The 24,531-nt window shown below is 31.0% G+C and overlaps 1 protein-coding gene across 1 annotated transcript in view; it reads right to left on the bottom strand.

Annotated features, from left to right (window-relative positions):
- Nucleotides 1–7,282, bottom strand: part of LOC142330157 (transducin beta-like protein 3) — a 47,496-nt gene extending 40,214 nt beyond the window's left edge. Inside the window, exons 1-3 of the mRNA XM_075375265.1 lie at nt 7,136–7,282; nt 4,885–4,936; nt 2,216–2,441 (exon numbers count right to left, since the gene is read on the bottom strand). Coding sequence (XP_075231380.1) covers nt 2,216–2,441; nt 4,885–4,936; nt 7,136–7,155 — 298 coding nt within the window. The 5' untranslated portion in view covers nt 7,156–7,282. The remainder of the gene's footprint in view (nt 1–2,215; nt 2,442–4,884; nt 4,937–7,135) is intronic.
- Between the last annotated feature and the right edge of the window lie 17,249 nt (nt 7,283–24,531).

Raw genomic sequence — 24,531 nt, 5'->3', positions numbered from 1 at the left:
AATACAAAATGATTAGCAGCACATGCCAGTCTTCAGTGACCTACAGAAAACCACATATTGACACCAAGAGACTAATTTGAATTTTGTAAAGAAAATATACCAGGAATCAGGTTCTTTTTTATTGTTGAGAGAATCCAACCTGAACAGGAAAGCCAGTTTAGTAATGGTCACACAACTGCTGGAACAAGAGAGAGACACCAATTTAAGCAAGTTAGCAAAGCCAAAATCTAAGTCAGCAGAGTCTCAAATGATACTTCAGTATTTGAAGCTGTTGTTTATGAAACTGGTAAACCTACTCACGGCACATACATCACTTATCAGCTTGCAACCAGGCCAATATGTGGCTTGCATGTATGACAATTCTTGGTGATTGGAAATATAAATTATATATCTTTTGAAGAACATGATGCCATCATTAGTTTTATATACCCTTATGGTGCAGCTTGTTCTTTTCATTGGTCTCGTAGAAAGGACACTTGCTGGATTCCAGATTAGTACATTTTTGCTAATCTTGAAGCACCATAAATGACATCATCAAGACGACAATATATGTATCCAGAATACACAGTCTATGATTTAGAAACAATTTAAGCTGAAATGTAATTAAAAGTATTGTGTTAAAACATTTCTGACTACTTTAGATATTTTTAATTTATTTTGAAGCTACTGTGTTCTATAATATTGTAATAATTTATTGCATTCTGTTATTACTACTACGACTAAATTTAATTTTTTTATGATTTTAGTATTTTTGTGTATGTATAATAAATATTTTAAAAAAATTATGCTTTCTGTAACAGACATGATTAGTTGAAACGGTTTCCTCTGCATTCAATAGGAGCCAAGATATAGCTAATAAAGTTGCACAACTTTATATTAACAGGCAGCAAAATGGATGATATTACTTAATAAAAAATGACTTTCTACTACAGAGTATTCATTTAATCCATAAACATTACGGAAAACTTGCTCCCTGTATGAAAGAAACATTACCTTTCAACTGTGTTTTCTGCCACTTATAAACTACAAGTCAAAAGACAAACTGCATGAATTTTGTAGTTTAAAAGTTGCTCTTTCTAACTATTATAAAACTAACAAAATCTAAGAAGGCATACCACCTGAGATATGAACTTTCAAAGGTAGGTCAAAAATCGAGCTAAAAGATTTTGACCAAATTTGATGATGAATTTCTCCTGACATAAACCTCCAGTTGCTTTGAAACTTTAGGATGTTATACACAATTATGCCCTTTTCCAGGTCTCATTCCGATTAAAGTACTAGATAAAAAATTATATAAGCTCAACTTTGATTTACAAAATATCGCAACAACTTTTTAGATGAATTTCAGCTGTTATATCTCAAAACCAGGTACTAAAAGAAACTTCTGAATAAAATATTTGAATTCAGCATAAAATGTTAACTGAAAGTATTAAAATTCAAACCTACAGCTTTATTATTATTGCCTTCAAAATTATAAGTCAAAGTTAGAATGTTTTGTATATATGTGTGAACTACTAATAGTACCCTTTTTTCAAGATTACAGAAAATCAGCATAGCAGATATAGAGCTACAATTTGGTAAAATGGCATTTAAGTCCTGATCCACTTGACATGGAGTGACCCAATCATGAAAAAAATATTCATGTGAAATGTAAAAAGCTGAGAAACCATTCCTTATAAAAAATAAAAATAAAAAAATGCAGGAAAACATGTAAGGTTACAGTAATTATAAATATGCATATAGCATAGTTATAATTATTGAATAATAATGATTTGTATTATGTAGCCATTTAATAAGTATAAGATCATATAATTTTATATTATGATGTAATTTCACATCAGTTAATCTTAAGATCAGATTTAGTGTTTAAAATATTTAAAAAATGTAACAGCTAGTACTGGGTACTTGTCTTAAATTAAATAGCAGGCACTATATGTACTAACTACTAAATAACATAATCCCAAATTTTAATTTGCCTTCACAGTCAAGATTCTGAAAGCTCGATTTATGAGTGGAGTGGATAGACTGCTGAGTCGATGAACGGCTCCTTGCTACCTACATTGTCCTATTCCCTCTGCTATATTATAGCAGTGTCAATACTATTTCCCCATGCAGAACTACTGCACATATATTGGTTTTTTCTTTTTAAACTTTAACAAGTAATACTATATTAAAGAAAAAATAAACGTATTATATAAAACAGCAAAATATTTACCTTTCCATAACCACATTTTGAAAAGCTTACTCTTATGTGCAGACACTAATATATTATTATCTTTACTGAGAGTAAATGTCAATATTGAATCCTCTTCTATTTCATCATCAAATCCTTTACTGTCAACTTCTTCATCAATTGAAGAGATAACCTGACCTTGATCAATATCAACAACTTTCACTGTTGCTCCACATTGAAATAACATTACATCTCCATCATCTGGCCACTACATTAATAAAAAATTTAAAAAATCATTATACAGTTAAAAGAATGATATTATGTATTAACAAGGGCAGACAGTGAGTGTATATATTGTACATAATCGCAAATAAAATAAGATAATTAGTTTGTCACTATAATGTCATACATCTAGCTAATGGTGAGTGAATAATTTAGTTGATGTATTTCATTAATTTTCACTGGTTAACCTCATTAAGTCTATGCCTTGTCTATTTCATTTATAACTTATAAAAATCTGAGTGTGATTTTTTCTTAATTATTTAAAAACAATTTTTATGGATTTCTTGCAATTTTTCAAGACCTCAGATATCCCTGTACCTGACCTTTAGGGAGTAAAAGAAAGATTCCAGAAAAAGAAGGCTGCATTTGAGTAAATATTATTTAACTGTATTAACACATACTTTTCAGTATTATAAAGAATAATCAGAGTAAATTTTTGGGTTAATTTTTCTACCAATTCATATCATAGATGGTATAACTTCAAATGGCACCACTACTTAAAGCAGTAGCTATTGGCATTAGTTCTAAGATTGTAAATAAAACTATTGAACAATAATGAATGATTTGTATTGTGTAGTCATTTAAGAAGTATAAAATCATATTCTTAATAATCAAGCTGATATAAAACTAAGTCATGATATAAAACTAAGTGATCAACTACAGCAGCATTAAATTCGATGATACGATGTACAAAACTGATTGATAAAGAAAGAGAAACATCAAATAAAACAAAACTCAGAAAAAGATTGTCTTAACTTTAATCTGTTTTCAAAATTTTATACTCATTTCACAATTAGTAATACACATTACTGTCACTAAATAGCTCTTAAAATAGTTATACTAAGACGCTACAATATGAAAGTTTAAATCAAGGTAAAATTATTATTAATTTCAACTTAATTTGAATGTAATGACACAAACTGATTACAGTTATTTGTAACTATTAATTATTAATACTGACCCAAAAAAATTTGCTTGGTTCTGCACAAAACTAACACCCATAATCAACCTCACCTCATCGAATGAAAAACAAATACTTCTAAGTATTTTTTAGAATAAGTTAATTAGAAATTACTTAACATTTAAGAATGAAAATGTACCAGCCTTTCAAAAGTACTATTATACAATTTTAAAATATTTTTTCATTAAGGAATAACATAATGAAATGTTTACATTTTCATAAAATATAAATCACTACTTATTTTTTAAAATCAGTATTCCAAAGCATATCAACATTCTTGTTCAACAGTACTGCTGTGAAAGAAACTGAATTACAGTCTTGAAGAGTTCTTCTTGATGCATGTTTTCAGATATATAAAAGTAGATTATAATTTTTATTATTTAAAAAAATAACACTGCCCAATAATGGAAATGTTTTGGGCTCAAAAATAGCTTATTCTTACATATTTTCATCTGCAGAATTCAAAAATCACCATAAAAATAACAGATTACCTCTTTCTTTGGAGATATATGTCATTTTTTACCAGATCTACATTTTTAGTTTGGGGTAATTTTGTTTTTCGGGTTGTCACACCTGTTAAATGACAAAACACAATGTTCTCCAGCTGTTTGTAGGTCAGGGCTGTGGAAAAAAAGCAATGATGGCGGATTACTGCTTGTCTGTGTATAGGGATGCTCCAGAATTCACTTAGAAGAGGAACGCCAAAAGAGAATGATCTCATGAAGCCACCACATGATTCCCTTCAGACCCAACCAACTGCCAGGATTCTTCCATCAATTAAGAAATCTTAAAATGTAACTGTCATTAAAAAAATGTCAAATTGACTTTCTATGTTGTTGGTATATGTAATTAAAATGCATTGTTTTCTCATAATCTGTTAAAATAAATACTTCCACCTATTGTATATCACAGAAACTAGGGCTAGTAAAGATTTTTCTTTGTCATATTCATTTTTCTCAACCCAAAATTAGTAATATTTGACTCATGAAGTGAAGGAAACATTAAAAAAATTTTTTGTTGGGCAGTGTAATTAAATATTTTTCCTTTACAAACTAACAGTATGTATACCAAGTGGATGTTTTTACTGGGTTGAACACCTTTGTTTTCTTAGTATATTACTGCACAATGAGGTCTAGTACATGATTTTAACCTTTTATAATTGTGTGATTGTTTGTTTATACAGACATGCTCTAAACACATAAGTTTTTTGCTGCCATGCAACTAACTGATATCTGTACATGTTTTTCTCAACCCCCCCCCCCCAATTTTTATTTCATGAAAATTAAGAAAGTTTTTAAAATATTAATTATAATTAATGATTTGTTAATTTTATTTGGCTAAAAATTGACACCTGGGTTGCATCAAGTATCTTTGTGTACTTAGCATTGTATAATTTCATTAAACAGCAAATTAAAATTTATAAAAGCTGCATTACAATAAAATAGAATAGATATTTTCTATATCATACCACAACATCTCCTCCAGTGAAAAAAGCAGTGTGTGTGGCCTTAACTTTATACCTGCAAAAACATACATCATTTTTACTTTTCTTTATACAAATATTATTCATAAAACATAATAAATGAGTTACAATGTTCAACAAATTAATACAAAGGCAAGTATTTTTGGTTCTTTTGCATTAAATCCTGCCACAGTTAATAAACTATAATAATCTTTACAAATTATTATCCATCATAATAATTTACAATCAAGTTATAATTTCGTTTTTGAAATATTAACTATAATTTATAGCACATTACAATGAAATCATTATTACTGTGAAAGGTAAGGTGCATTGTTGCAAATGAATGCCATCATGTCTTGTTTCAATATTATCTCTGTGCTGCCAGCTAATTATTAATTATTAGTAAGCTACATGTACATCTAGAACTACAATAATCACACAATATTTTACCAATTATAAACAAGTATTGAAATTTTTTTTTTTGATGAGAATACACGTGAAAATTTCGGACCTTCCCTTGATCTAATTTTGAAGAACACCAAGATGTAGAATGCAGAGTGCCCCAGGAGAATGTTCTCAGTCCCTTGTTTTAGCATTGTTTATTAATTACCTGCCTCAAAATCTCGAGCCATTCATTGCAACCCTTTTTTACAGACACACAACTGTATCTATGTCTGAATATAGCAATCTGAAAGAAACTGAAAATTCTACAATACCAGTTCAAATAATTTCCCACAGATAGGTAGTAACATCTAACTTTACAGTTTATAAGTATTTATAAAATCCATTGTATTGTAGTTCTCAGGTAGATTTAACATTTCAAGTGTATGGGTAGAATTAACATTAATGACAAAAACAGTTTTTCTGTTGCACAAAAAAACAAAATTTGTGTGTTTTATTAGATGACAAGTTCTTGTAGGATTATCCAATTGATTTCGTAACAAAATCAAGCATTGTGTTTATATTTATACATTTTTGCTAAAAAGAATGTTACTTCTTAAAAAATAACAACCTTTACCAAATCAGTTTTCATATAACTCAATACAATACTTCGACTTAAGAGAAAGAGCTTTATTATGCTTCTGTTGCCATTTTTAATTAAATGGCAAACTATTTGAAAAATCTTCCCCATCTATTTAAATTACAATGAAAGATTTAAAAAAAAATATTACTGTCAATGAATTTTTAATACTAATTTAAAAAAAAAAAAACAACATTTATCTGCATTCCACTCCACGAGTATGTAAGTATGTGCTTAAAATAATTTACAATAGCAGCTTCTAGATTATGAATTATTCTGTAGTAATTTTTTTATATTTAATGTGTTTGTATTTAAATAATTAATATGGACTTTAACCGCATCTATTTTATATCTTATTTTTTTGTTTTTGTATTTATAACTTATCTAATAGTCATGTGAATCTATATAATGTATTATTACACACTGATCAAAATAATAGATTTATTTATTTTGAAAAATATAATTTCCATTGTTTGGTTTAATCCATCTTGTCTCTGTTCTGGTTGGTGCAAAAAAAAATTTGATTCTAAAACAAAGCAATAAATTTCTCCAGTTGAAAGGAGTTCTGTACAATATTCATTTATATAATGGGCCAAAATCTCTTTACATTTGTCAGACAAAATTTATTGTTGGTGAAGTATAGATGATTGTTCTATTTGTTTACAATATAATTAAGAGGACAAATTGTTATTTTATAAAAAAAAGCCTAATTCACATTAACGAGCTGAATTGATCATAACAGAACTAGAAAATTATGGGAAGACACCAACCAAAATACTCTACATAAAGTAAGATAACTCATGTTACAAAGAATAAATGCTGCAATAAAATGCACACTGCAATAAAGCACACTGGACTGAATGAATGAGAAGAAAAATATTAACTTTGAAATTTGTGAAATGTGCATTAATAAGTAAATTAATTGATATTTCATGTTAATCAAATTAAAAAATGTTTAATAATGGCTTAAGACCATTTGCCCCTCCTGTAAAAACGGGTTTAAAAATTGGCTAAGGTAATCTTATGGCAAATTGTAATAACAAGACATGGATTTAATATTTTAACCGTTCTAAATAAAACGTACTATTTCAATTTCAAAAAACAGGTCAGAAACAGTTCAACGTAGCACTTCATTTTATATACATAACCTCAATCTAGATACTTATCGATAACAATGCAAGTTAAATTAGATTACAATCTCAACAAAGTAATGCTATGAATTAGACTACTTACACCTCTTTTAATTGCGTCATTTTAATTAAACGAAAGAAACATAAGGTTGATTTTACAAAAAATAACCTCTACACAATCACATGGATTTCACAAACTATACACACTCAAGATTACCAGTAATCGATTGAAGTGTATCGGAAATGAATTCGAAACTATAAATCGATTTCCCAAAACCAATTTGATAATTATTTAATTTTGTTAAGATTTAAAACTATCATTCGTAAAATTATCATTTTGTACTGGGAGAAAAAATGAACTTAAAACATATATAATTAAAATGCTAACATTAAGAAAAATTATTTTCAACTTTACTAGATCACAGATGATTCGCTATAATAGACTAGTTTGTCGGACTAGAGATTTTTGATTTTCTTAAGTAGCGGGCGAATCGAATTTTCAATAAACAATTTGAGCAAGCATTAGCTAATTTTTTGGTAGAAACTAGATTAAATTTCGAAAAAAATTTATTTTAAGCAGCCCTACACAGGGCAGCTTAATACTAAGGGAAACATCTCTACTAATTTTCAAGCTTTTTACTTCAAATTTAACAAATTTCTTTAAGTCTTTCCAATTTATATGCAGATTTTTAATCAAAAATATATTTTGTTTACTTTTTTAATAAACTTTCATTCTGATCTATAAAATCAGGTACAATATTTAAAAGCTTGAGATGGTTCAGATCATTTGTATTTAAAGGAAATACCGTGTCTTTTTTGTTTCAAGAAAATGAAAAATTGCAAGCGTCAAATTACACGTATGCGGTATCTATTCGCTAGTTCCTTTGGTGACTTAAACGTTCATAAAACGTTTGATCGAGTAATGTCTAATTTGAGCCCTATCTTACTCAAAACACAGGGATTGCTTCAAAAGATAGGGTTGTTTAATAACTCAAAAATAAAAATAACAGTTTCTTGTACATAATATTTATTAAAGGGAAATTCCAATATGGCAGAGGGCTAGGTTAAGTTAGGGTAGGATATAAGATGGTTTTCGAAGTCGAGAGTTCTAAGGTTCAAATTCTAGTAAAGGCAGTTACGTTTATACTGATTTGAATACTAGATCGTGGATACCGGTGTTCTTTGATGAGCGGTTACGGGTGTCCTGCGGTTGCCGCATCGTGGCTTATGCCGCCATGGGTTGCTGCTGGTCAAGGGAAACTCGCGTGCTGAGATAGAACTCAGAGCGACTCAGGCATGTAAGGTACTAAGGTGATGAAGTCTTCAGTATAAGATGGCTTTCAGTGCGGAGAAAACTACTGTGATGTTTCTTACAGAGCCTTAATTGTATGCATTGGTGTTTTTAAAACAACGCTACGAGGCTACCACCGTATTGGGAAAGACTCTCCCAATCGATTTAGTGGTGAAAGTTCGGGCAGACATCTGGTCATTGCGAAGAGGCCAGGAGGCCGAAGTATTTGGTATGCGGTTTCGGGCCGGGCCAGTACAGGAACGGAACGGTGATCGCAATGCACCGGATCTAAATTTCGTTCAGTTACCCATCTCCCGCCTGTGGTAGAGGCTGCTGAGCCCCGCGATGAAAGCATGGCAGCTGGAATGGGACACCACCACTAAGGGAAGATCCCTGTACAAGTTTATACGGAATCTGGGGGGATGGTATGCCTCGAGTTCGTTTTTAAGAACAACGGGTGCTCAGGTGGTCACCAACCATGTTAATTTGAACCAATGTTTTTTTCGGTTTCGCCTGCCAGCTAAAGAGCTGTGCGTCTGCGGGGAGGTCCAATCAAATGAACACCCGATGTTTGACTGCCCTGCGCTTGGGGGAGCCAGAGACCGGGCCACCCTGGAACTTAGAGGTCAAGGGGAAAATTGGCCGCTCACAAGCGGCGAGTCAATGTGGCGAGAGCTTGTGACCTTGTTGGAGTTTCTTGATGCGGTTGCAAAGTTCAACCGTCATCAGTAGTTTACTTACGGGAAAGACTCATAACGCACTGCTTTGGGAAGCTAACCTTGAGATACGTGGCTGACCACTAGCCAATTAGTGCTCCAAACGGTTTAATATGGTGGACAGGTACTTGCTGGCATTCAGCGACCTAGGCGTGGAAGTGAATTGCTGTCTTGACAAAGTATATTTTAATTTACGGATATCGTATATATTTTTAGTAGTTCACGTGGTGCGCCTACCCATTTTAGTAAATATATGATAAGCTGTTGGGACATGTAAACCGGTGGTGTGTGGCACCACGCTTAGGTCGCTTACGCAATTAGGTTAGGTCTAGGAGCTAGTTAGGACACCGGTCGCTAAACTGATTCGAGCCTCAGTAGCCCTTTGTGGTACAGACATTCGGTCTTATGCTTTATGGCGACCGAATGGGGCGGTGGCGGGAGTAATGCCAAGCAAACCAAGCTCTCCCTCCATCATAAAAAAATATGTTATGTAACATTATTTTGGTTGTACATTTTTTAATAGATTTTTTTTAGTTTCTTTCATTTAACATAGTAAACGTAGAAAAATAAAAAAAAAGTCTTGGAAGGTGATTTTGGAGGGGAGCACAAAAATAAAAGAAATACCGATTTTATGAGTTTTAAAATTTATTTTGGTTTAATTAAACACAAACCAATAAAACTGGGTATAATTTTACGATAAAACTTTATCATAAATTACCCCCAGCTCAAAATATGTAACGTTTTTCATATATAATTATTTTCCCATAATAATTATAAAATCTGGTAAGTGTGCTTCTACTGATAATAAATCTACAGCTTTATTCACCACAGAACCAATAATACCACGTCCTTTTTTCTTCGTCTTCGTTATCTTTTTGTTCATATCTTTATATAAAAAAAAGTTAATTTCAAATTAAATAAATTTTTGATAATAACATTTCTATGGTTTATCAAGTACTTTTAATTTAGCCATTTCATTTTCTCGAATCATTGCCCCGACAATGGATTTAATCTGGTTCCCGATGAGATCTTCTGTAATGCGATCGTTTAATTCATCGTCTATATACTTTGCGATTTTTTCTTTAAGAGGTTCGAGGGAATCTTTTATAAATTCAACAGTTACATCTGCAAGTTTCACTTTTTCATCCTCTATATATTTTTTTATGTTTTCATCAAGATTTATCATCTCCTGATTTAATCGTTCTAAACCCACAAACTTTTCACAGACTGTTTGTGTATTCGTCAAACATAAGTTTACATCGTTTAAAATTCAACGAATCCTTATCATCAATAGGATCAGATATATTACACAATCTATGATGTTTTATATAAAAATTTCCATCTGGTGTGAGTGAAAACCTCGTTCTCCTCGTCGCCGGCCTTTACCTAATTTTATTCGTGACATTTCTCTATATAAAAAAATAAAAAAATAATACTTTAAAACCTATACAAATTCGACATCTTTCAATTCTTTAATTATGGATATGATTTCATTTGAAACGGTCTTGTTTCCAGCATCATATTCACCCACAAGTGTATACAATCTATCAATCAACTCGTTTGGATCGTCAGAATATAAATATCCCGGATTATAATTGAATTGTGCAGGTAACAACCCAGAACCACGAAAAGACGTGGATGGTATTTTATATGGGGAGATTAGGTAAACGAGTTTTTTTGAAGGGAACAATTTTCTAATCACTTCATTATATTTAAAAGATTTATTCGATTTCACTACATCTGTATCGTGTCGCTCCATCAAATAAGCACCAGTATATTTAAAAATTTCTTTATAAGCCATCACATCTGCAGTATGAACATTTTTCAAGTCTGGATTTTTACGAACCAACAACTGTAAAAGCCCTGGTGTAGCCGAATAGATTACACGTCCCAAATGAATTTTATCGTTTTTAAACTCAATTTTAATGTCACCCAAAGTACAAGTATCTGTATTTTTATCATACTTTACACCATATACATGATCTAGAGATACTTTTGGACCAGTTTTTAACATTTCCAAGCACGGTTCAATTATTTCAGTTGCAGTTATGTCGGAAGACTGACTGTCTTCTAATATAGGCGTATATTTTGTACATATTCTAGGTTGTTCATGAGATTGTTCAGAGTATAGTGGTAATGTTGTTTGTTCAGATAATAATATATAAGACGCTACATCTTCTTCATCATCATATGAAATTTCTAAATCTTGTTCCAATATTCACATTTATCTTAGTGTCTTTCAAAATGAGCCGACAATCTATCACCCAATTCACGCCCTACTCTATCTACATCAATTTCTCCATCAATTTTTGGGTGAAGGAGGTCTTGGTCTATATACTTTTTTTTTAATTTCATTTATAGGATCTATTATCGGTTTTAAACTTTAGCAAATAAAGCTTCTTCTTCAGCCGAACCCATCGTAAAGGCTGCAATTTTAACGTTTAAAATTATTACTAAGCTTTTCAATTTCAATCATTTTTTTCTAAATTTTCAATGTTCTATAAAGAAAAAATTTAATTAAAATCAATTATTTTATTAACGTAATATAATTAAAAAAAACGTTAAACGTTATATTACAATGTTAAACGTTAAGTTACAAACATAATCCACAGTCACACTGCGGGAAGCACAGTGAGTGCTTCCCGCACTCCTCAAAGGTTCATCATATGTCGAGGGTCACCATTGCCACCATCAGTAAGCCCTGCTTCCCCACTGATGCGAGTGCGTGGAGAGAACAAAATAGCCATAGGGTGAACCAACCCCTCCCACCAAGACCTACACGGTGCCAACGTTAATCCCAAGTTCACTTTATTTGGGATCACTTATCTGAAAACACATTAATCGGAAACCGTGAAACACATTAATCGAAACACATTAATCGGATTAATCGGAAACCGTGAATGAAATGATAATGAGTAACCGGCGCAGTAAAATTGGAGAAATTGCGAGTGAAGATAACGTCTGTGAAAGTATTGTGTATGCGATTTCATTCACGATCAGCTTGGTTACACCAACATTTGTTTACAAATTATGACACATCAGTTGACCGACAACCACAAACGTCAACTTTTTGCATCAGCTCTATTATTTTCATCAACATTATTCCATGACTGGTCCACATGTTTTGAAAAAAATCCGCATAAGGGATGAGAGCTGTGTGCTACATTACCCTATTTAAACTTAATGAGCAACACATAAATGGAGACACAAAAATAAAGGCAGTCAAAAAATATATATAAACATGAAGGTTTGTCTTATAAATATATGTTTGTTTCATACACGAGTGTAACTTACTTTCTGATCGACCCTCGTATTTTACTCACTGTCAAGCAGTCTTGAAAGCAACCATTTTTAAAATGTGTAATGTGTCAAATGATAACAATTACATCTGAAACAACAAAAAAAAGTAATAGTTTTAAAAGCATTTTAATAGTCATAAAAAAAAATTTATGATTTTATTATTAATCTATGTGCTTATTATCCAATAAAATCTAATAATAGTGTAAAAAGTAAAAACTGTTAGTTAATATGACGATGCTAAAAAAACAGTACATTACCGCTATTTAAATTATACTAAACATGATATATTAATCAGCTCCAAAGTCTTGAAAGTGGCCTGATTTTAAAAGAAGTATAGTACTTAAATAACAATTCATGCATCTGAAACATAAATAAACATATTTTTTAAATCTCAAACAATATACAATAATTTTAATGTTAATTAACTACATGGATAATTTCAAATAAAATCTTATAATTATAAATCAACATGTATAAACCAACAAAAAATATAACACTAAGTTACTGAGATAAATGTTTACTATCGTTATGGAATTATTACTGAACATCATGTATTTGTCACACCGAACAGCTCTTTGAAATAATATGAAGTTAATATTAAGCAAAAATCTTTATATGTAACATACATACCTGAAAAAAAAAAAAATTTATTCGTCAGAAATATTATCTTGATGATATTATGAAACAATAGTTATATTATCTAATAAAAATCATTAAAAATTATTATTACCTGGTAGAAAATATGGTGATGAAAGTGAATAATTATCAGAAATATTTTCTTGAAATTTAGGATTTGCATCAGGGCTGTACTTTTGAACGGCTGATCTTATATTTGTATCCTAACAAAATTATTTTTACAAACTCAAACTATCCTAGGAATTTCTACTTAACACACACAGAACATGCAAAATACATATGCAAAAACCAAAATACTCCACATCTCACACTACTAAAGTTAACCGAACAACAAAACCAAGGCAATACAGTAAGATAAACATTTATTAATGAATAGCGTTCTACAAAGAGTTAAAAATAGCAAACATGATATTACAAAAAATTAGCATTAAAGAAAATGCCCCTAAAAATTATTAAATGCGAGAAGTAAATTGTATGATCCGGAATTGGAATTTTCCAAAAAAAACATGCATAAAAAAATTTTTTTTCCACTTCTTTTCAAGGTAAAGTCATATTTTACATACCTTGTGTACAGCTAATCCTACAATATAATAATCAATAAAAAATATAAAATCCAGTTTCTATTACCTTTTAACAAATTGTACTGGGTGGGATACGAACACGATTTTAAACTAAAATATAACCGAATGCATTAAATGCATACAACACCTGAAAATACACACATGTATAAAAATATACAAATAAAAAATATACACAACCTACAGAGGGACATACCTTGGCCATCACGATATTTTTCTTAAAAAACCATGCATATATTTATTATCCGTACATTCATATGTTTACAAAATAAATATAAACAAGTATGTTAATGAAACAGTAAAATAACTAGTTTAACGTACTGGAAAAAAGAACACCTGCTACAAAATAAATATTCCTCCTTCCAGTCGTTGGTATTACATTAGGAGATAAATATTTAGTACAGTTAGCGCCGTTCAAATAATCCACAGTCTTTAACCTATGAAGTAAATTACCTGTGTCGTACCTGTAAAAATAGAACAAAAGAATTATGTTAAAAAAATATTTTTTGTAATTTTTTAATAGTTTTATAAAAACAACACATCTTCAGCACCATTCAAAACATAATGGTATGATCACTCACTACAAATTATAATCATGACAAAACATACAAATAAAAAGAAAATTACTATTTATCAAAAATAAATATTGCATAACTGTTAAATATATAAGCAACAATTACACCGTATTGTTCAAAATCTACAAATGCAGAATTCAATAAAAAATATACTATCTAATAGAACTGCAGATTTATATCGTGCACTGATAAAATGAGCTACTTGTAACAGTATTTATACCGCCATAAGAACAGTATTTACCATAGGTTTTTTGATTATTTAATTGGTTTGACGCTATTGTACATTCCTTTATGTGTATTCACATTTTTTAAAATTAATTTAACATAGGGCTATTATCCAATAAAATCTATCTAGTAATCAAACAACTATAAACTTTTAGAGTAACAGACGATGCTGAAAAAAATGTAAGTTACGACTATGTAATTAATAATATACATGATACATTACCGAGAGTGCAGACGTTTTGAAAGTGAGATAATTGCACAAAAGTAGATAGTATAAATGACAACTCATACATCTGAAAAAAAAAAATTATTTGTCTAAAACAAAAATTTATTAATTATATTAATTAAACTATATGGGTATCATCCAATAAAATCTAATAATCATAAAATAAGTATAATGTGTTAGAATATATGAAGATTCTGAAAATTGTACGTTACCACATTGTAATCACTACTGTACATGATTCAACAAGTGCACCAAAAAATGAGTTACACCTTTGCCGTCAATTAAATTGAACGGAATACATTAATGTGTTCTGATGAAGCACTGGCTTTATTGTTGTTTTCACCGTCCCCCAGCAGCAGTTCTGTTCATCATTCAGTGTATATGCATTATCGTGTTCGACACTCCGTTTCATCTAGAGGTTTCGTCGATTACAGAACTGCGTTCGGTAGTCCGATTTTTGTAAGCAAATAATTACACTTGTTGTTAAATTCCTCAGCAAATTGTTGAGATATACGATGAGAATGAATATCATACACCACGATCATAATAACCTGCAAAATGTTCGGAAAAGGTAGAACAAATGTGAGTGACGAGCTGGTTGATAACGTACATAACTTTTTTTTTTTAATGATGGCCTCCTCTCACCCCTCATAGCCATTCCCAACCTCCACGAATATTTTTAGCATCCGCAAGGAGAGTGTTGTACGTGTTTTAGGATAACACTATCACCTTGAAGTGCTATGAATAAAGTCTTTGCCCACCCTTTCTTGCTCCTATTTAAGGAGCTTATCCATCCGGATCCCTCCCGCTACATTGAAACACGCCAACCTCCTTTTCCACATTACCGACGTGATTATCTGTTGAAGATAGTGATTAAGAAGTGATTATCTGTTCCCGGGGCTAGCCTATCAGATCCCGACTCGCTTAGCACATGTCCTTCCCGCACTCCTCACAGGTTCATCATATGTCGAGGGTCACCATTGCCACCATCAGTAAGCCCTGCTTCCCCGCTGATGCGAGTGCGTAGAGAGAACAAAATAGCCATAGGGTGAACCCCCCCAAGACCTATACGGTGCCAACGTTAATCCCAAGTTCACTTTTTTTGGGATCACTTATCTGAAATCACGATGGATTAATCGGAAACCGTGAATGAAATGATAATGAGTAACCGGCGCAGTAAAATTGGAGAAATTGCGAGTGAAGATAACGTCTGTGAAAGTATTGTGTATGCGATTTCATTCACGATCAGCTTGGTTACACCAACATGTGTTTACAAATTGTGACACAACAGTTGACCGACAACCACAAACATCAACTTTTTGCATCAGCTCTATTATTTTCATCAACATTATTCAATGACTGGTCCACATGTTTTAAAAAAAATCCGCATAAGGGATGAGAGCTGCGTGCTACATTACCCTATTTAAACTTAATGCGCAACACATAAATGGAGACACAAAAATACAGGCCGTCGAAAAATATATGTAAACATGAAGGTTTGTCTTATAAATATATGTTTGCTTCATAGAAGGGTGTAACTTACTTTCTGATCGTCCCTCGTATTTTACTCACTGTCAAGCAGTCTTGAAAGCATCCATTTTTAAAATGAGTAATATGTCAAATGATAACAATTACATCTGAAACAACAACAAAAAGTAATAATTTTAAAAGCATTTTAATAGTCGTAAACACAAATTTATGATTTTATTATTAAACTATGTGCCTATTTTCCAATAAAATCTAATAATAGTGTATTAAGTAAAAACTGTTAGTTAATATGACGATGCTAAAAAAACAGTACATTACCGCTATTTAAATTATACTGAACATGATATATTAATCAGCTCCTAAGTCTTGAAAGTGGCATGATTTTAAAAGAAGTATAGTACTTAAATAACAATTCATGCATCTGAAACACAAATAAACATATTTTTTAAATCTCAAACAATATACAATAATTTTAATGTTAATTAACTACATGGATAATTTCAAATAAATTCTTATAATTATAAATCAACATGTATAAACCAACAAAAAATATAACACTAAGTTACTGAGATAAATGTTTACTACCGTTATCGAATTATTACTGAACATCATGTATTAGTCACACCGAACAGCTCTTTGAAATAATATGAAGTTAATATAAGGCAAAAATCTTTATATGTAACATACGTACCTGAAAACAAAAAAAAAATTTATTCGTCAGAAATATTATCTTGATGATATTATGAATAAATAGTTATATTATCTAATAAAGATCATTAAAAATTATTATTACCTGGTAGAAAATATGGTGATGATAGTGAATAATTATCAGAAATATTTTCTTGAAATTTATGATTTGCATCAGAACAGGGCTGTACTTTTGAACGGCTGAACTTATATTTGTATCCTGACAACATTCTTTTTACAAACGCAAACTATCCTAGGCATTTCTACTAAACACACACAGAACATGCAAAATACATATGTAAAAACCAAACTACTCCATATCTCACACTACTAAAGCTAACCGAACAACAAAACCAAGGCAATACAGTAAGATAAACATTTATTAATGAATAGCGTTCTACAAAGAGTTAAAAATAGCAAACATGATATTACAAAAAATCAGCATTAAAGAAAATGCCCCTAAAAATTATTAAATGCGAGAAGTAAATTGTATGATCCGGAATTGGAATTTTCCAAAAAAAGATGCATGAAAAAATTTTTTTTCCTCTTCTTTTCAAGATAGTCATATTTTACATACCTTGTGTACAGCTAATCCTACAATATAATAATCAATAAAAAATATAAAATCCAGTTTCTATTACCTTTTAACAAATTGTACTGGGTGGGATACGAACACGATTTTAAACTAAAATATAACCGAATGCATTAAATGCATACAACACCTGAAAATACACACATGTATAAAAATATTCAAATAAAAAATATACACAACCTACAGAGGGACATACCTTGGCCATCACGATATTTTTCTTAAAAAACCATGCATATATTTATTATCCGTACATTCATATGTTTATAAAATAAATATAAACAAGTATGTTAATGAAACAGTAAAATAACTAGTTTACCGTACTGGAAAAAGACCACCTGCTACAAAATAAATATTCCTCCTTCCAGTCGTTGGTATTACATTAGGAGATAAATATTTAGTACAGTTAGCGCCGTTCAAATAATCCACAGTCTTTAACCTATGAAGTAAATTACCTGTGTCGTACCTGTAAAAGTAGAACAAAAGAATTATGTTAAAAAAATATTTTTTGTAATTTTTTAATACTTTTATAAAAACAACACATCTTCAGCACCATTCAAAACATAATGGTATAATCACTCACTACAAATTATAATCATGACAAAACATACAAATAAAAAGATAATTACTATTTATCAAAAATAAATATTGCATAACTGTTAAATACATAAGCAACAATTACACCGTATTGTTCAAAATCTACAAATGCAGAATTCAATTAAAAATATACTATCTAATAGAACTGCAGATTTATATCGTGCACTGATAAAATGAGCTACTTGTAACAGTATTTATACCGCCATAAGAACAGTATTTACCATAGGTTTTTTGATTATTTAATTGGTTTGACGCTATTGTACATTCCTTTATGTGTATTCACATTTTTTAAAATTAATTTAACATAGGGCTATTATCCAATAAAATCTATCTAGTAATCAAACAACTATAAACTTTTAGAGTAACAGACGATGCTGAAAAAAATGTAAGTTACGACTATGTAATTAATAATATACATGATACATTACCGAGAGTGCAGACGTTTTGAAAGTGAGATAATTGCACAAAAGTAGATAGTATAAATGACAACTCATACATCTGAAAAAAAAAAATTATTTGTCTAAAACAAAAATTTATTAATTATATTAATTAAACTATATGGGTATCATCCAATAAAATCTAATAATCATAAAATAAGTATAATGTGTTAGAATATATGAAGATTCTGAAAATTGTACGTTACCACATTGTAATCACTACTGTACATGATTCAACAAGTGCACCAAAAAATGAGTTACACCTTTGCCGTCAATTAAATTGAACGGAATACATTAATGTGTTCTGATGAAGCACTGGCTTTATTGTTGTTTTCACCGTCCCCCAGCAGCAGTTCTGTTCATCATTCAGTGTATATGCATTATCGTGTTCGACACGCCGTTTCATCTAGAGGTTTCGTCGATTACAGAACTGCGTTCGGTAGTCCGACTTTTGTAAGCAAATAATTACACTTGTTGTTAAATTCCTCAGCAAATTGTTGAGATATACGATGAGAATGAATATCATACACCACGATCATAATAACCTGCAAAATGTTCGGAAAAGGGAGAACAAATGTGAGTGACGAGCTGGTTGATAGGCGTACATAACTTTTTTTTTTTAATGATGGCCTCCTCTCACCCCTCATAGCCATTCCCAACCTCCATGAATATTTTTAGCATCCGCAAGGAGAGTGTTGTACTTGTTTTAGGATAACACTATCACCTTGAAGTGCTATGAATAAAGTCTTTGCCCACCCTTTCTTGCTCCTATTTAAGGAGCTTATCCATCCGGATCCCTCCCGCTACATTGAAACACGCCGACCCCCTTTTCCACATTACCGGCGTGATTATCTGTTGAAGGGTTAACCTTCCCGGGGCTAGCCTATCAGATCCCGACTCGCTTAGCACATGTCCTTCCCGCACTCCTCACAGGTTCATCATATGTCGAGGGTCACCATTGCCACCATCAGTAAGCCCTGCTTCCCCACTGATGCGAGTTCGTGGAGAGAACAAAATAGCCATAGGGTGAACCCCCCCAAGACCTATACGGTGCCAACGTTAATCCCAAGTTCACTTTTTTTGGGATCACTTATCTGAAATCACGATGGATTAATCGGAAACCGTGAATGAAATGATAATGAGTAACCGGCGCAGTAAAATTGGAGAAATTGCGAGTGAAGATAACGTCTGTGAAAGTATTGTGTATGCGATTTCATTCACGATCAGCTTGGTTACACCAACATGTGTTTACAAATTGTGACACATCAGTTGACCGACAACCACAAACATCAACTTTTTGCATCAGCTCTATTATTTTCATCAACATTATTCCATGACTGGTCCACATGTTTTGAAAAAAATCCGCATAAGGGATGAGAGCTGCGTGCTACATTACCCTATTTAAACTTAATGAGCAACACATAAATGGAGACACAAAAATACAGGCCGTCAAAAAATATATGTAAACATGAAGGTTTGTCTTATAAATATATGTTTGTTTCATAGAAGGGTGTAACTTACTTTCTGATCGTCCCTCGTATTTTACTCACTGTCAAGCAGTCTTGAAAGCATCCATTTTTAAATGAGTAATATGTCAAATGATAACAATTACATCTGAAACAACAACAAAAAGTAATAATTTTAAAAGCATTTTAATAGTCGTAAACACAAATTTATGACTTTATTATTAAACTATGTGCCTATTATCCAATAAAATCTAATAATAGTGTAATAAGTAAAAACTGTTAGTTAATATTACGATGCTAAAAAAACAGTACATTACCGCTATTTAAATTATACTGAACATGATATATTAATCAGCTCCTAAGTCTTGAAAGTGGCATGATTTTAAAAGAAGTATAGTAGTTAAATGACAATTCATGCATCTGAAACACAAATAAACTTATTTTTAAATCTCAAACAATATACAATAATTTTAATGTTAATTAACTACATGGATAATTTCAAAAAAAAACTTATAATTATAAATCAACATGTATAAACCAACAAAAAATATAACACTAAGTTACTAAGATAAATGTTTACTACCGTTATGGAATTATTACTGAACATCATGTATTAGTCACACCGAACAGCTCTTTGAAATAATATGAAGTTAATATTAAGCAAAAATCTGTATATGTAACATACGTACCTGAAAACAAAAAAAAAATTTATTCGTCAGAAATATTATCTTGATGATATTATGAATAAATAGTTATATTATCTAATAAAAATCATTAAAAATTATTATTACCTGGTAGAAAATATGGTGATGATAGTGAATAATTATCAGAAATATTTTCTTGAAATTTAGGATTTGCATCAGAACAGGGCTGTACTTTTGAACGGCTGAACTTATATTTGTATCCTGACAACATTCTTTTTACAAACGCAAACTATCCTAGGCATTTCTACTAAACACACACAGAACATGCAAAATAAATATGTAAAAACCAAACTACTCCATATCTCACACTACTAAAGCTAACCGAACAACAAAACCAAGGCAATACAGTAAGATAAACATTTATTAATGAATAGCGTTCTACAAAGAGTTAAAAATAGCAAACATGATATTACAAAAAATCAGCATTAAAGAAAATGCCCCTAAAAATTATTAAATGCGAGAAGTAAATTGTATGATCCGGAATTGGAATTTTCCAAAAAAAACATGCATAAAAAAATTTTTTTTCCACTTCTTTTCAAGGTAAAGTCATATTTTACATACCTTGTGTACAGCTAATCCTACAATATAATAATCAATAAAAAATATAAAATCCAGTTTCTATTACCTTTTAACAAATTGTACTGGGTGGGGTACGAACACGATTTAAAACTAAAATATAACCGAATGCATTAAATGCATACAACACCTGAAAATACACACATGTATAAAAATATACAAATAAAAAATATACACAACCTACAAAAAGACATACCTTGGCCATCACGATATTTTTCTTAAAAAACCATGCATATATTTATTATCCGTACATTCATATGTTTATAAAATAAATATAAACAAGTATGTTAATGAAACAGTAAAATAACTAGTTTACCGTACTAGAAAAAGACCACCTGCTACAAAATAAATATTCCTCCTTCCAGTCGTTGGTATTACATTAGGAGATAAATATTTAGTACAGTTAGCGCCGTTCAAATAATCCACAGTCTTTAACCTATGAAGTAAATTACCTGTGTCGTACCTGTAAAAATAGAACAAAAGAATTATGTTAAAAAAATATTTTTTGTAATTTTTTAATAGTTTTATAAAAACAACACATCTTCAGCACCATTCAAAACATAATGGTATGATCACTCACTACAAATTATAATCATGACAAAACATACAAATAAAAAGAAAATTACTATTTATCAAAAATAAATATTGCATAACTGTTAATTATATAAGCAACAATTACACCGTATTGTTCAAAATCTACAAATGCAGAATTCAATTAAAAATATACTATCTAATAGAACTGCAGATTTATATCGGGCACTGATAAAATGAGCTACTTGTAACAGTATTTATACCGCCATAAGAACAGTATTTACCATAGGTTTTTTGATTATTTAATTGGTTTGACGCTATTGTACATTCCTTTATGTGTATTCACATTTTTTTTAAATTAATTTAACATAGGGCTATTATCCAATAAAATCTATCTAGTAATCAAACAACTATAAACTTTTAGAGTAACAGACGATGCTGAAAAAAATGTAAGTTACGACTATGTAATTAATAATATACATGATACATTACCGAGAGTGCAGACGTTTTGAAAGTGAGATAATTGCACAAAAGTAGATTGTATAAATGACAACTCATACATCTGAAAAAAAATTTAATTTTCTAAAACAAAAATTTATTAATTATATTAATTAAACTATATGGGTATCATCCAATAAAATCTAATAATCATAAAATAAGTATAATGTGTTACAATATATGAAGATTCTGAAAATTGTACGTTACCACATTGTAATCACTACTGTACATGATTCAACAAGTGCACCAAAAAATGAGTTACACCTTTGCCGTCAATTAAATTGAACGGAATACATTAATGTGTTCTGATGAAGCACTGGCTTTATTGTTGTTTTCACCGTCCCCCAGCAGCAGTTCTGTTCATCATTCAGTGTATATGCATTATCGTGTTCGACACGCCGTTTCATCTAGAGGTTTCGTCGATTACAGAACTGCGTTCGGTAGTCCGATTTTTGTAAGCAAATAATTACACTTGTTGTTAAATTCCTCAGCAAATTGTTGAGATGTACGATGAGAATGAATATCATACACCACGATCATAATAACCTGCAAAATGTTCGGAAAAGGTAGAACAAATGTGAGTGACGAGCTGGTTGATAACGTACATAACTTTTTTTTTTTAATGATGGCCTCCTCTCACCCCTCATAGCCATTCCCAACCTCCACGAATATTTTTAGCATCCGCAAGGAGAGTGTTGTACGTGTTTTAGGATAACACTATCACCTTGAAGTGCTATGAATAAAGTCTTTGCCCACCCTTTCTTGCTCCTATTTAAGGAGCTTATCCATCCGGATCCCTCCCGCTACATTGAAACACGCCAACCTCCTTTTCCACATTACCGACGTGATTATCTGTTGAAGATAGTGATTAAGAAGTGATTATCTGTTCCCGGGGCTAGCCTATCAGATCCCGACTCGCTTAGCACATGTCCTTCCCGCACTCCTCACAGGTTCATCATATGTCGAGGGTCACCATTGCCACCATCAGTAAGCCCTGCTTCGCCACTGATGCGAGTGCGTGGAGAGAACAAAATAGCCATAGGGTGAACCCCCCCAAGACCTATACGGTGCCAACGTTAATCCCAAGTTCACTTTTTTTGGGATCACTTATCTGAAATCACGATGGATTAATCGGAAACCGTGAATGAAATGATAATGAGTAACCGGCGCAGTAAAATTGGAGAAATTGCGAGTGAAGATAACGTCTGTGAAAGTATTGTGTATGCGATTTCATTCACGATCAGCTTGGTTACACCAACATGTGTTTACAAATTGTGACACATCAGTTGACCGACAACCACAAACATCAACTTTTTGCATCAGCTCTATTATTTTCATCAACATTATTCCATGACTGGTCCACATGTTTTGAAAAAAATCCGCATAAGGGATGAGAGCTGCGTGCTACATTACCCTATTTAAACTTAATGAGCAACACATAAATGGAGACACAAAAATACAGGCGGTCAAAAAATATATGTAAACATGAAGGTTTGTCTTATAAATATATGTTTGTTTCATAGAAGGGTGTAACTTACTTTCTGATCGTCCCTCGTATTTTACTCACGGTCAAGCAGTCTTGAAAGCATCCATTTTTAAAATGAGTAATACGTCAAATGATAACAATTACATCTGAAACAACAACAAAAAGTAATAATTTTAAAAGCATTTTAATAGTCGTAAACACAAATTTATGACTTTATTATTAAACTATGTGCCTATTATCCAATAAAATCTAATAATAGTGTAATAAGTAAAACTTGTTAGTTAATATGACGATGCTAAAAAAACAGTACATTACCGCTATTTAAATTATACTGAACATGTTATATTAATCAGCTACTAAGTCTTGAAAGTGGCATGATTTTAAAAGAAGTATAGTACTTAAATGACAATTCATGCATCTGAAACACAAATAAACATATTTTTTAAATCTCAAACAATATACAATAATTTTAATGTTAATTAACTACATGGATAATTTCAAATAAAATCTTATAATTATAAATCAACATGTATAAACCAACAAAAAATATAACACTAAGTTACTAAGATAAATGTTTACTACCGTTATGGAATTATTACTGAACATCATGTATTAGTCACACCGAACAGCTCTTTGAAATAATATGAAGTTAATATTAAGCAAAAATCTGTATATGTAACATACGTACCTGAAAACAAAAAAAAAATTTATTCGTCAGAAATATTATCTTGATGATATTATGAATAAATAGTTATATTATCTAATAAAAATCATTAAAAATTATTATTACCTGGTAGAAAATATGGTGATGATAGTGAATAATTATCAGAAATATTTTCTTGAAATTTAGGATTTGCATCAGAACAGGGCTGTACTTTTGAACGGCTGAACTT

The sequence above is a fragment of the Lycorma delicatula genome, chromosome 9 (genome assembly GCF_047948215.1).
Source record: "Lycorma delicatula isolate Av1 chromosome 9, ASM4794821v1, whole genome shotgun sequence".
Taxonomy (NCBI): Eukaryota; Metazoa; Arthropoda; class Insecta; order Hemiptera; family Fulgoridae; genus Lycorma; species Lycorma delicatula.
Note: the sequence above shows the minus strand (reverse complement) of the source record. Positions and strands in the feature narration are given on the sequence as shown.